The sequence below is a fragment of the Terrapene carolina genome, unplaced genomic scaffold (assembly GCF_002925995.2).
Source record: "Terrapene carolina triunguis isolate 2854851 unplaced genomic scaffold, T_m_triunguis-2.0 Scaffold96, whole genome shotgun sequence".
Classification (NCBI taxonomy): Eukaryota; Metazoa; Chordata; order Testudines; family Emydidae; genus Terrapene; species Terrapene triunguis.
This window is the reverse complement of record NW_020664447.1, coordinates 3,718,476-3,731,509: the sequence shown is the minus strand read 5'-3', so window position 1 is coordinate 3,731,509 and position 13,034 is coordinate 3,718,476. Positions and strand designations below refer to the sequence as shown.

General features: G+C 41.2%; 1 protein-coding gene across 1 annotated transcript in view; it reads left to right on the top strand.

Moving 5' to 3' along the window:
• The window catches only part of TRIM66 (tripartite motif containing 66), a 71,288-nt gene that overhangs the window by 55,543 nt on the left and 2,711 nt on the right, over window positions 1-13,034 (top strand). The window contains exons 12-18 of the mRNA XM_026651459.1: window positions 1,396-1,668; window positions 1,891-2,116; window positions 5,059-5,119; window positions 6,516-6,690; window positions 7,619-7,923; window positions 9,655-9,787; window positions 11,134-11,208. Of these exons, the coding sequence (XP_026507244.1) occupies window positions 1,396-1,668; window positions 1,891-2,116; window positions 5,059-5,119; window positions 6,516-6,690; window positions 7,619-7,923; window positions 9,655-9,787; window positions 11,134-11,208 (1,248 nt within the window). The remainder of the gene's footprint in view (window positions 1-1,395; window positions 1,669-1,890; window positions 2,117-5,058; window positions 5,120-6,515; window positions 6,691-7,618; window positions 7,924-9,654; window positions 9,788-11,133; window positions 11,209-13,034) is intronic.

Genomic DNA, 13,034 nt, shown 5'->3' with positions numbered 1-13,034 from the left:
ACTAATTAGGCTCCAACAGGTCCACCCGAAGGAGACTTAATTGGTGTTTAAGTGACCAGAGTGCTGGATCAGCTGTTGATTCCCAGCACTGTGCCATACTAGAATTTACACAAATACACCTCTACCCCGATATAACGCGACCCGACAAAACACAAATTTGGATATAACGTGGTAAAGCAGTGCTCGGGGGGAAGGGGGCTGCGCATTCCAGCGGATCAAAGCAAGTTCGATATAACGCGGTTTCACCTATAACGTGGTAAGATTTTTTGGCTCCCGAGGACAGCATTATATCGGGGTAGAGGTGTATAACAGAGAGCAGAATCTGGACAACTATCTTTTGATGCTACTTCACTATTGCCCTGTTGACTTGGAACAAGTTATCAGAATTCAGAATGGACTAATAATAGTTGTTAAATGCAAAAAACAAATGGCTGTTTCTTTATCATTCTGTATAACAAGTAAAACTTATGATATTGCAGTTAAATTAAAAGGATTTATTCTGTAAATTCTCAGGCATAATGAATATCACTGAACTGTGAGAAACTAAATGTGGAAGCACATCTTCAAAGAATGCAGATCTGCATACTTCTTAAGACTACTTACATTTGTTTGATAGGGACTATAGAAGAGTCAGGATTTCAATCATGTCACACACACAGTGCTGTAAAACAGCTTAAAGAAATCACACAAATGAGTGGATTTGCCTTGGTTTGCATATCCTTATTTCTGTGTTTGACAGTGAAATGCCCCAAGAAAGCATGAAACACTAGCAGATACATTTCATTAAAATTATTCTTGCAAAGACCTTGCTTGGATGGGTATTTTTTCCCCCCTTTCTCTGATAACTAGACAGGTGCATCCTTTCTTCAACAGTCTGATATTTGTAACATGTATTTTTCCCATTTACAGTTTGATGCTATAAAGAAGTGCCTTAAGCTCAATTGGCCAAACTCATCCTTTGGTGTAATGTGCTCCGTATCACTGAAGTCACTAAAGTTGCATTCACTTATACTAGGTCCAATTCTTACATTGTCTGTAGTGTAACCTCACTGAAATCACCAGAGTTACACCAGGGATGGATTTGGTCCGATATTCCAGTGCTTAGATTTCTCATTCGTTATAAGGAGTAAGAAATCAGGACCCATTATAGTGATAAAAGAAAGAGAGTCTGGTAGCTTGCAGGGAAGAGTCTCAGGGATCTGTGTTTCAAGATTTTGGCTTTAATCATGGAAATTATAAAGCCTTTTGGTAAATGACATGAGATTACCATAGATACTTTCAAAGCTCTTGTGACATGGCTTCATTAGACATTATGAGATACAGCATCTCAGGCTCTCTAGAAATAACAGCAGCATTTTACTGTTTTAAAAGCTGATTAACATATTTGTTTTTCAGCATTCGGCTTCACTGAACATTGTGGGCTTTTCAAATCCTTTAGAAATGGAACCGTCTTCTACAAGGTTATCTAGGTCGGTTGATCCACAGATGCAAGGTGTATCTACTGTAACGCTTAACCAATCCCAGAACATGCTTCATGCCTCTGATGTTCAGCCAGAATCTGTGCCTAGCTATAGCTTGGCATTAGACAGCTCTACAAATGACCTGAACCCTTGGACAACTGATAACCTAGCAACAGGTGATTTACTCCTGGGGAACACTAAGTGCAAGGTAAGAATTGCTAACACATCTGGCTACTTTATAGCTAAGGAATGCACTTTAATTGATAACGCTTGTTGTTGTCATAGTCAGTAGGTTGAAGGTTGTTACTTTGAAAAAAGAAATCCTGCTCCTCTAATGATATTTGAAGACTTACTTGTTAGAGTTATTTTCTTGGAGTGGAAATTTAAAAAAGTAAACAGTAAATTTTGAATTACTCTTTTTCCTCTCAAGCTGGAAAATGAAGATTTTAGTACCATGAATGACCCTCTTGGAAATGACTCAGCCACTGCTGGACCGAACACCATTAATGAATTAGCTCTTCCTATGCAAAAAATGCTAGAAGAGCCTATTAATCTTTCAGTCAAGAAATCGCAACAGTGTGCCTCTCTTTCTGCACCCATCAGCGGTGCTGCTTGCCTGCAGTTGACCAGTGTAAAACAACTTAGAAATGAAGAAGGTACCAGGTTTTTCTTTATCGTCTTTTTTTTTTTTTAAACTGCTGTTGTCCATTTTTAACCCAAGTGGCTAGTCAAAGTTTGGGGCTCAGTAGGTGTTACAATTGGGAGTAGAACTTGGTGGTAGACAGGTATTACTTTATTGCAGTCTTGTTTATTTACAAGGAATGTACAAAGTCCTGTGTCTCTGAATGCAGGAGCCAAGAACAGAATAGAGCAGTTTCTTAGCTTACCAGCCCTCCAAGCCCCTTTAGCCAACACTCGACCCAAAAACATGCTCTCTAGCTTTTTCCAGGGTCACATTGCGTTCACAGGATCCTGCCTGGGTTTTTTTTGCCTCTCTTTTCCTCTGCCTCAGTCTTGTCTGTGACTCCAATCCCTGTATATGTTCTCTCTCACTCCCACATACCCGTACCCAAAAACAATACTCCGCTCCAAAGCTCCTGGACAGGTTCACACATACTTATGTCATAGGTGGGGCTTATGTTTCCAGTTATGTTAATTGAAGCATGAGTTCACACGTATCAACATCAACAGGGATTTTAACCCAACTCATGAGAAGATCTCACAGAGCTCAACACTGCCATACTCGCAGGCCTTGCAGTACAGTGTGGTCATTTCTGTACCTAACTAAATGTAATTCATCTTATTGTACTGCAGACTACTCCAGCATTGTTTAAAACATTATCAAGTACCTAACACAGTGGAAAGGAATGTTTAGTCTCATTTGTAGAGGAAAAACATGGAAATCTTCTCTCTCAAATTGCTATCTAGCACATCACTGAATCAGAAAGGGCTGAAAGCTTGCAAGTGGTGTATTGATGTTAAGTGCTCGGAGGATTAGTTCTCTTAGAAGATCTCCTGTTGATGAGACTTGCAGTGATCACTAGGGAAGAACTGATTTGAACAGTCCAAATTCTCCCTTTTTTTAAAATTACTTCCGAAATACTAGATGACCTCCTGAGGTCCCTTCCAACCCTAATATTCTATGAATATTCTATGAAATGTAAGGTGACTACCGCTAAGTGCTACACTTAAATAGCATAGCAATATTGGGTAAGTTAGCATACTGCACAGTGACTTTTTTTTCTTGGCTTATTGTACTGCATAACATTCCCTTCAGCCAAGGACTACGTCTCTATTCTTAATGGAGAACGAGACTTTGCCTAACTGCCTTCACAGGCAAATTGCCAACACTGTAAGGGCTCAATGCTGCAAATGTTAAAGTCAATGGGACTATTCACGCAAGTAAGGGATTGCAGGATCAAGCTATTATTCTGTGACTTATACCAATATTTGGCTGCTTTTCTCTATAATGGCTAAATTAATATTACTATCGGAGCAGTGTAATTATACTCAGAAGATTATAATTGATACAAAGAGGGCTCCACCACAGTGAAACAAGAGAACTCATTAGTCTTACATGTATTGAACCAGGTGCTGGCAGTTATGCCACAACACTCTGTATGGGTAGTGAGGATCTCAGCACTCCAGAAGGAGCACTGGAGAGACTGTGTGTCAGGCAGCTACAATCTAAGTGCCATTGCTGCCCTTGGAGCTCTGGCCCCAGTCTGCGGGCTGGTGTAGAGATCAGAGCCTTGAGCATGCCTCCTCCATGTCCCGGGCCCTTTAAATCTCCACCAGAGCTCTGAGCCTGGGGTAGCGGTGGCAATTTAAAGGGCCCGGGGTTCCGCTGCGGTAGCGGCAGCCAGGAGCCCTGAGTCCTTTAAATCTCCCCCTAGCCCTGGAGCTCCCAGCCGCCTCTGCAGCTCGTAGCTCCGGGGGTGATTTAAAGGGCTTGGGGCTCCCAGCCACTGCTACCACAGCCGGAGCCCCGGGCCCTTTAAATCTTGATTTAAAGGGCCTGGGGATTTAAAAGCCCCGCCTCTTCTGATTGAGGCCACGCCTCTTCCGGTTGAGACCCCACCCCCTGCTCAGGACTTCGGCGTACTGGTAAGTCCTTTAACTTACTTTCACCCCTGCATATAATGCCCCTAACATACATTTTGCCATGATATTATTGATCAGCAAATTGAGTTTTCAGATGATACCTCACAAAGCATAGTTTGTACAAAGATTATTACAACAGCATGTAGGGTGTGGACACAGGTACGTTCTGTCATACTCACCCCTTGGTGGCCACACAAGGGCCTCTCACAATCTGATCCAATGCAGTGCTCCTGCAACATTTACCTTGCACTTCCATGTTGACTCCTTAATAGTGTGACCAGATGTCCCGATTTTATAGGGACAGCCCCGATGTTTGGGGCTTTTCTTATATAGGTACCAATTACCTCCCCACACCCTGTCCTGATTTTTCACACTTGCTGTCTGGTCACCCTACTCCTTAAAACTGTGGCGTTCCGATTATTTTCTCTTTAACGTTGTCCTATTTAAGGAGGAAAATGGTAGTGTTCATAATGGACCCAATCCTGTTCCCATTTCAGTCAATGACAGTAGACTAGAGCCCCCTGTTCCCAAATTAATCCTATGTAGTTAAATTCTGTAATGAGGATTACACGCACAGTGCCACATGGGGAGGAGAAAAATGGTGCTTGTGTGTGTGTGAGGAAGGATGGGCTGTGGGAGATTCAAATTCAATTCCTGCTCCACCACAAATATCCTGTGTGATCTTGGGCAAGTCATTTAGGCCCAGATCCTCAAAGGTATTTAGGTGCCTAACTGAGTGCCTCAGTTCCCTATCTGTAAATGTGGATAATAGTGTTTCTCTACCGCACAGAGGTGTTGTGAGGACAAAGACGGTAACGTTTAGTGAGGTGCTCAGATACTGTGAGTGATGGGGGGCAGGTAATTACCTTAGACAGATATGAAATTATTCAAGATTGCAAATGAGATATCACATTACGTGAATATTAAAGTGCCTCTCTACCCTAATCTGACTTTGATATTATAGATATTTTCTTAATTTTCTTTTCTGTTCCAGAGTCCAGTAATTATGAAAAGGAACATATTGAGATGGATGTAAAAAGTAATCAGAACATCAGGTAATAGAATCACTTTCTGCATAGAAGTACTGGCCATGAAATTTGATGCACATAGAGTGTATCCAGCTTAGTGTTGTTGGCAGGTTGTTTTAAAAGGAAAACAGGTTGCCTTGTAACTAATAATTCCAGGAGACATAAAGTAGCAACCATGACTAATGCCATATATTCCAGTTGCTTGAAGGCATTTGCAAGGGCTTTTTGAAATTGCACGGGTACTTTTAAGAGGTGTGAAATGGGCCCCAGCCATACTGGGACTTGGGGGAGCACAAAGGTGTCTCCTATTGCACACACCGCCTCCTCCACCTCTGCAGCTATGTTGCACAGAGCTCTGGTATGGGTGAGAATCTGGGCCTGCATATCACTGATGAACAAAACAAGTACATCTACCAACACCTCTTGTGTTCCTAATTTCAGTGGAATGTACACTTTACACACGGCTAGTATTACTATGTTGTAGGGATCTAGCAGTGTATGGGGTCAGGGAGGGGTGGGTGATTAAATAAGATCACATGCAAGTGAAGGTACATTACCACCTTGACAGAAAAACAAAGACACTTCCAGACCCTTCTTGAAGCTCATTTTTATTTTAGCTGTCTCATTTATAATCAAGTATCAGTTAATTCACCTTAAATACAACATTATTCTGCTCTGGTTTCTTATAAAAAATATGCATACACATTTTACAGCTAAAGGTCTTTACCATTTTATAGCACTTTGTTCACCTGTATGAAATGAGTTGGGGTCTCAGCCCAGCTCAGGGCAGACAGATTTACATTTTAAAAAGCATTTTCATAAACTGGAAAACTACATTTTCAAAGCAATGTTGGATTCGTACATCTTCTGTGACACGCTTTATGATCATGAACATATCACTATTTATAGATTATACCATTGGAACTACTAAAATGCCACATAATCCAAATTATGTATGAAAAGTACTGTATAGTCCAGAAAGATACAACAGAACAAGGAGTGCAGGACTCTAAATTATCTTGCAATTTTTGCATAATTTTGCTTCCAAATATTGTTTTCTGAATATTTTCACTTTGAAATGATGTGGCTAGTGTGATCTTTCTTGAAGCCAGTCGCACTCTGAAGAGTGTCTGCCCTAACTGGCTTTGGGCAGTTGAAGCACAAAGGCAGGAGGGCAGACATCGTAGGTAGAGATTTAGGCCCCAATTCAGCAAAGTAGCTAAGCACATGATTAAATTAAAAAAGGTGAGGAGTCCTGTTCCTCTTTAGCAAAGCACGGCAGCGTGTGCGTAAATTCCACTGACTTCACCTTTAGGCATGTGCTTTAATGCTTTGCCTTAAAAAACAGAGTAATACGGAAAAGATGTTGAAATTAGAAGAAGAGGACTCTGTACAATACTAATGAATTTTATCATAATTTCAGAGCTTATACTAAAGAGCTGAAGATCCCCTATGTGCGATTGGAACGCCTGAAAATATGTGCATCAGAATCTGGGGAGCTTCCAGTGTTCAAACTGCAGCCCCAGAAGGATGACCAAGATGAGACTTTCCTTCTGATAATTGAATGTGGTACCCAGTCTTCAAGTATGGCTATAAAAGTGAGTTGGGTTTGCATGGTTGTTTGGTTGTTTGCTTGCTTTCTCTCTCTTCCCCCACTGACTTTGCTAGGATTCTTGTGATACTCTGAACTGCCCTGCTGATGGATTTTACTATTCTAAGATACTCTAGATACTTTGGTGATGGGCAGCAGTATAAAACTCTAAGATTAATAACTATTGCAGCACTTGTTAGCTGTGTTCTTAGAGTATCCCCCGCCACCCTGTTACTTTCCTTTCAAGAGTACTTCCGATGGGCTTTGACACTAAAGCAGTGGTTGTATATTGGTGCTGTAAGTAGCCGCTTTGATCCATCCATCATACAGGGCGAACGGCTTAAAAACAAATCTAAGACCCGTCAGACCTATGCTTTAGAACTGAAGTTCAATTTAATAGTATTTAAAAAGGAACCTTCTGCCTCCTCAACATAGCTTTGGGCCTGAACTTGTTCCCATTGAAATCAGTGGAGGTTTGGCATTGACGTGGATGAGAGCAACAGACCTAATCCCTTTTTGACACAAAAGTGCATTTCCTTTAAAACTTGCATTCACCAGGGATGCTGCATGGAATTTAGTTGTCACGAAAAACAATATAGAGTTGACATCTAAGCTGGAACTGGTTCCTGTGACAGACTTTTAATAATAATAATAATAATTAATAATATCCAGCTCTTACATAGTACTTTTCATCTTTAGCTTTCCAAGCACTTTACGATGGAGGTCAGTATCATTATCCCTGTTTTACAGATAGGGAAATTGAGGCCAGGACCGGAAGTGACTTGGCCACAGTCACCTAGCAGGCCAGTAGCAGAGACCAGAGTTCCAGTCCAATGCTGTATCCAGCAGAGTCCACTTCAGATAGGCCTCTGTTACAGTTAGGGCATCAGATGTGAAAAAGATGATTCTGTTATTCTGGATTTCTTTCTTCCAAGGTCAATCAAGATAGTCCACCTGAAGGACCGATTCCCACATACGAAGATAGGAAGTTCCCCATCAGCCACCCAGCAGGACAGGAACCGTCTGCTTTTGTAGATATCCCTCCTGTTGATCACAAGCTTAGCAATGGGAATGGCATCCCCAGCATGAAAAAGTCTCTGCTCGCTCAGGAAGCCGATCCAATTGAGAACGAGGATTTCTGTGCTGTTTGTCTGAATGGAGGAGAACTGTTGTGTTGTGATCACTGCCCCAAAGTGTTCCATCTCTCATGCCATGTTCCAGCTCTGCTCAGCTTCCCAGTGTGAGTACATCTAACACTTCCCTTATTCTGTCTCTGATTCTGCCTGAGGGACATATATGTCAGTGTTACAAGGGCTCTATCACATTCTCTCTCTGTATTGCCTTTTTTGGTCATTTTACAAAAGGCAGGAAAATTTTCCCACTCTCTCATACCAGGAGTCAGATGAATTATTAACAGTATCTATGATCTCCTCCAGCCAGCACTCTAATGGAGAGGCTGACTTGAATTTTATAAACATGACTGCAGTGTGTTGGAGACAACTAAATCCTTAGATTTTGTATAAAATCTGTGGTAAAGTTCAGATTATCCCCTGTCGGGGTAAAAAACAGTGCAGGGACCAGGAAAATCAGTGAGTTTCATTTTGTAGAGTTTCCTCCTGGTTTCATTAGGGGGAGATCGTTCCCCCCTCCCCCCCCCCCACACACACACAAAGAAGGCAGGCAGCAAGGCCTTCTAAATACAGTATGTGGATGACCTCAGCTTCAGACCTATGACTCTTAAGATATTTGTGGAAGGCTGGGGCTTTTGTACAGAAAACCAGTGCTTCTGCAGTAGCCCCTGGGTCCTTCTCATATCTCTCAACCTGCCAACATCTATAAACCTCAGTTCCATGATTCTGAATTTCAGATGTAAGTCATTTACAAAAGGAAGAGTCAGAGACACCACATTTGTGTGGAGTGCAGGTAAATTTGCCTCTAAAATGATGGAAATCCCTTGAAAGGTGGGTATTGGTTTGAGGGGTATGGACAATCCTTTCTCCTCCCAAGCCTGCAAGTTTTCATTTTGTTGTTGTTGCTAGAAATAGCTAAATTGTTAAAACATTGTATAAAGCAAACTTTCCCTATAACATAAACGTGCTGGGCCAGCTTCAGATTCATCCCTGTTGAAGCCATTTAGTCCCTAAATGTAGCTAGTTCTTTTTCAGGGGAAGGAGGTGAGGCAATGTTGTTTGCCTGTCACTGTAACTTTTCTTAATGGTAGATATTTAGGCCTGGATTCTACAAAAGTTGCATCTGTCAGAGTTCCTTTGAGAGCAATGGGGCTCCTGCTAAAGGATCTGCCAGTATGGACCCCTTACATCCATGCAGAGTCCCTTTCAATCATTTGGGGCCATTTATCCCAGCAAACACACATGGAGATAACTTTGAATTCTTTGCCCATGGATGTTTTGAACCAATTCTTTTTCAGCGGTTATTGAGGATTTACTGTAGCTTGACGAGTATCTTTGTATAAATCCTTTCTATATTTTGAATAACTGACTCTGTAATCTATAAGGGCCTGAACCAGTCCCCCCTAAAATCAATGGAAAGGCTCTGATCAGTAAGGATCAAAGAAAGAGAAATACTGACAATGGCCCCAGGGACCTCCGATATTTATTGCATTGATTTGTTTTCCCTATATTTTTATTTTTTTTAAAAAACTACACTGGAAACCATCTAGCTGTGCACTCACTGGCATATGCTCACACATGCTCTTATTACAGTTTCCCTCCTCCTCCCTCCCTCTGCTCCATCCTGTTGGCACAGTGGATTTAGCAAGCATCTTGTGTTAAATTAGATGGGGAGGGGACTGATTGGGGCCTTTTTTTAATGCAAATAATAGATAACAGTAGAGAAGATGTATTATAAAAGACCAGAATTGTTTCTAAATACCGTATTTCCCAAAGCTTTCCATTAGGTATCAGTTGTCCTTTCAATTCAGGACATGACATTTTGCTCTCTTGTGCTGCAGGGGAGAATGGGTGTGTACACTCTGCCGTAACCTGTTGAAGCCCGAGGTAGAGTACGACTGCGAAAACACACGCCACAGCCGTTGTAACAAAGGGGATAGAGCACTGCATGGCCTTGATGACCTTGACCAGAAGGTGGGTACAAATATATACCAATAAATATAGACACAGAATTCCCCATTGCCAGTCTCCTCAGCTAGTAAATCCCCCATGAAATATAACTCTATTCTGAAAGCCTGTGCAGTAAACTCCAGTCTACTCAGCACCTTGCACCATGAACCAAGCATCACAAATACAAGAGGGAGCTTGTGCATCTCAGTGATATCTGGAATTGTTCAGATATTTTGGAGTTTCTGTAGGGAAAAGGAATTGGCGACAAAGATTTCCCTTGGTTGGTTACCGAACAAAGTTGAAATGTAATGGCTCACTGACAGTTCTGAAGCAAAGTTCCTGGCACCAACTGAGAAAACGAAAGAATGATAATATAAATGTTTCTCCAGTTACCATGAACGTTATGCTTTTTTTTTATATTGTACTACTAACCATCTTTCACTGTTGTATATGCATTTATATTAACATGGAACATTTGGCCAACTACTGCCAGAGATTTGTGCTGATTGCCTACTGTTAATTGGTCCTTGGTGGCGAACTTTCTAAAGAAAAGATTTCTTTTAATTGTAGCTGTGTGTGGATGCATTGGGAAAAGATTTGTAAAGGGGATTAGACAGAATAGGAAGCAGCAAAGAGTTTATCGTTTGCAAAATTCTAAGAAGTATCAAATTATTTAATGTGTTTAAGATTCTGTATTCTTAAAGAAACAGGGTCAATAAATTAATGTCATTTAGCAGACACCCAGAGCCAAATTTTCAAAGGGCCTTTGAAAATATACGTGTGAGATGAGTAAGTGTAGCCATGTGGGTACACAAACCTTCCATTTATGCACAAACAATTGTGTGTGTAAGTGCTAGTCTTCATTCACAGATGTAGCCCTTTGTGCACTTGCAAAAAGAAAAGCTAAAAGGCCACATTTTCAGGAGCCTCTTGAAAATTTAGCTCCTATTATCCCATGTTCTGTACATATGATACCTCCATGTAGATCACAGCAGGTGCCTCTGATAGTGAAATGTTCTCAGCTAAGTAGTTTTTACTGTTGCTGCTGTTCTTTTAATCAGTGACTGAAAGAAGTGAGTGTGGAAGGAGTGAGTGCAGAAAGCGGGGGAGGGGTGATTTCCCAAGATTCTGTCTAATAATGCAATAAAATATTTATTTAGAAAGAAACATCCAAAATCATATGGATCTTAAAAGAAACAGAAGAAAAGTAGTGTTATCATCAGCATGGTGTGTGGTATTAAAGTACTTGGTTATGAAATGAGGCTGATTATACACAGGGTTAGGAAGCATACCCTTCAGTATTCAGAAGTGCATGGATCTGCAGCAACTCCCAGTAGTCTCAGCATTGATTCTAATTTTGGGTTTTACAGAAATGTGAAAAGTTGGTGCTTGCCTTGTTCTGCAGTAGCCTGAGCCTTCCATTCCATGAGCCTGTCAGTCCACTGGTAAGTGCTACATACGCAGAGAACTAGGAGATGATCCAAAGAATAATCGACCTCTGCTCACAACTCTCTTCTTGTCTTCTCAAAGGATAATCACTGACATTCCAACTAAACAGTGGAGTCACCTACTGTTAGGTGTTCCCTCTTGTGCAGTGCCACTAAGGTACCAGATCAGAAACTGAAACACTGATGGCCGATACAACATGCCAGCAAATTTTCTAATAGCACGTTTGGGGGTTTAGTGTAAGATGTTTACAGAATGCCAGGTTGGTGGGAGGTGTCACATTAAGTTAGGACTATTGACTTACTGGCAGTGGCAGATTAGTCACTGGGTCAATGGGGCATGTACCCGGGGGCCCTGGAAAAATGGGCGCCCCGTCCTGCTCCACCCGCCCACGGGCACTCTTGCCTAAGAGGGAGGACGGTGCGTGGGGGCTTGCCCTGCTCTGCCTGGCAGAAAGCGGGGGGGGCCCATTTGCTCTGGACCAGGGCCCTCACAAACTCTAATCCACTTACTGGATATGTAGAAAATGCAAGATAGCCCAGGGGTGCAGTGGCACTATATCATGCTGCCATAAGAGTAGGTTTGGAAGGATTAGATTTTTACTGGTAAATGTCAGTAAACATCAATTTCACCTTACAAACACAAACCAACAAAAATATTTCCATTTTAATAATAATAATTTACAGGTAGGCAAAGTAAGGAAAATGCTGCTTGAGAATGTATTAGAGTTTGAATTAAGGGTATTTGCTTTGTATATTTTGACATGTGATGTTGACAGTTGGTGTTTTAATGATTATAAAGCTTTAACTTTTTGAATCTCTATGTCTACTGTCATTAAATTATTGTCTGTCTGACCCACCCAACCCTTAATTTCCCAAAACTCTGAAAATTTGAATAGATTGAAATAGGAAAAAATGCTTAAAACCCGTAATTTTATACAACTGTAAAAACTGAAATTGATAAAAAATAAATGCTTAAAAATAAATATCGATAATTGTCAAAATTATAAAAATATAAAAACTGAATTCTGCCAAGCCTACCTAAGAGTGACCTGGACTTTGGAGTAACTGGATGCATGATAGAGGTGATGCCATTCTCTGGTGTCTGTCTCTTAAGACAGTTGTTGCTCGTTGATCCAGGCACCATGCTGTCTCTCCAGTATTTACTGGGTATGTTGAGGAGAACACAACGGTAAATATCATGATACTGGACCCCAGCATGAAGCAGTTTGGAGGAGAAAATTAGAGAAAAGCAGAATGAATGACCCATATAGTAATATAATATAAAGAAGAAATTGCAACTCAAAGCAAATCACCAGGCACTTGTGGAACTCATTACCAGCAAGCAAGTTGCTTCTTGGGAAGATTAAATGGGAGGGGAAGAGAGAGAGATCCTAATATCTGGTGCCCACTGAAGAAGCTGAGGTTGGCATCAGAAAAATTCTGTGGTGACACACTTTATAGCCACTACAGGCTGAGCCCTGACAATGGTGCTTTGGTTTAAAGGCAGTATAAGAATGCCAGTCCATTATGGTTTAACCCGCAATTTGTTCCCATTACAGGGCCCTGATTAGTTTATTAGATACATTTGTTAAGAACATAAGAATGGCCATGCTGTGTCAGATCATCTAGCCCAGTATCCTGTATCTAACAGTGGCCAGTGCCAGATGCTTTTCTAAACTGCAAGGTGACATCGTCTCAGAACATTATTGTTAAGGCTGATTGGGGGGAGGTGTTATTTTGTTGTCAGTATTACACATATTACTGTATCCATAAGGGTTAAATGATAACAGGAGCATCATGCTATAATGGGGTGGAACTCCAGA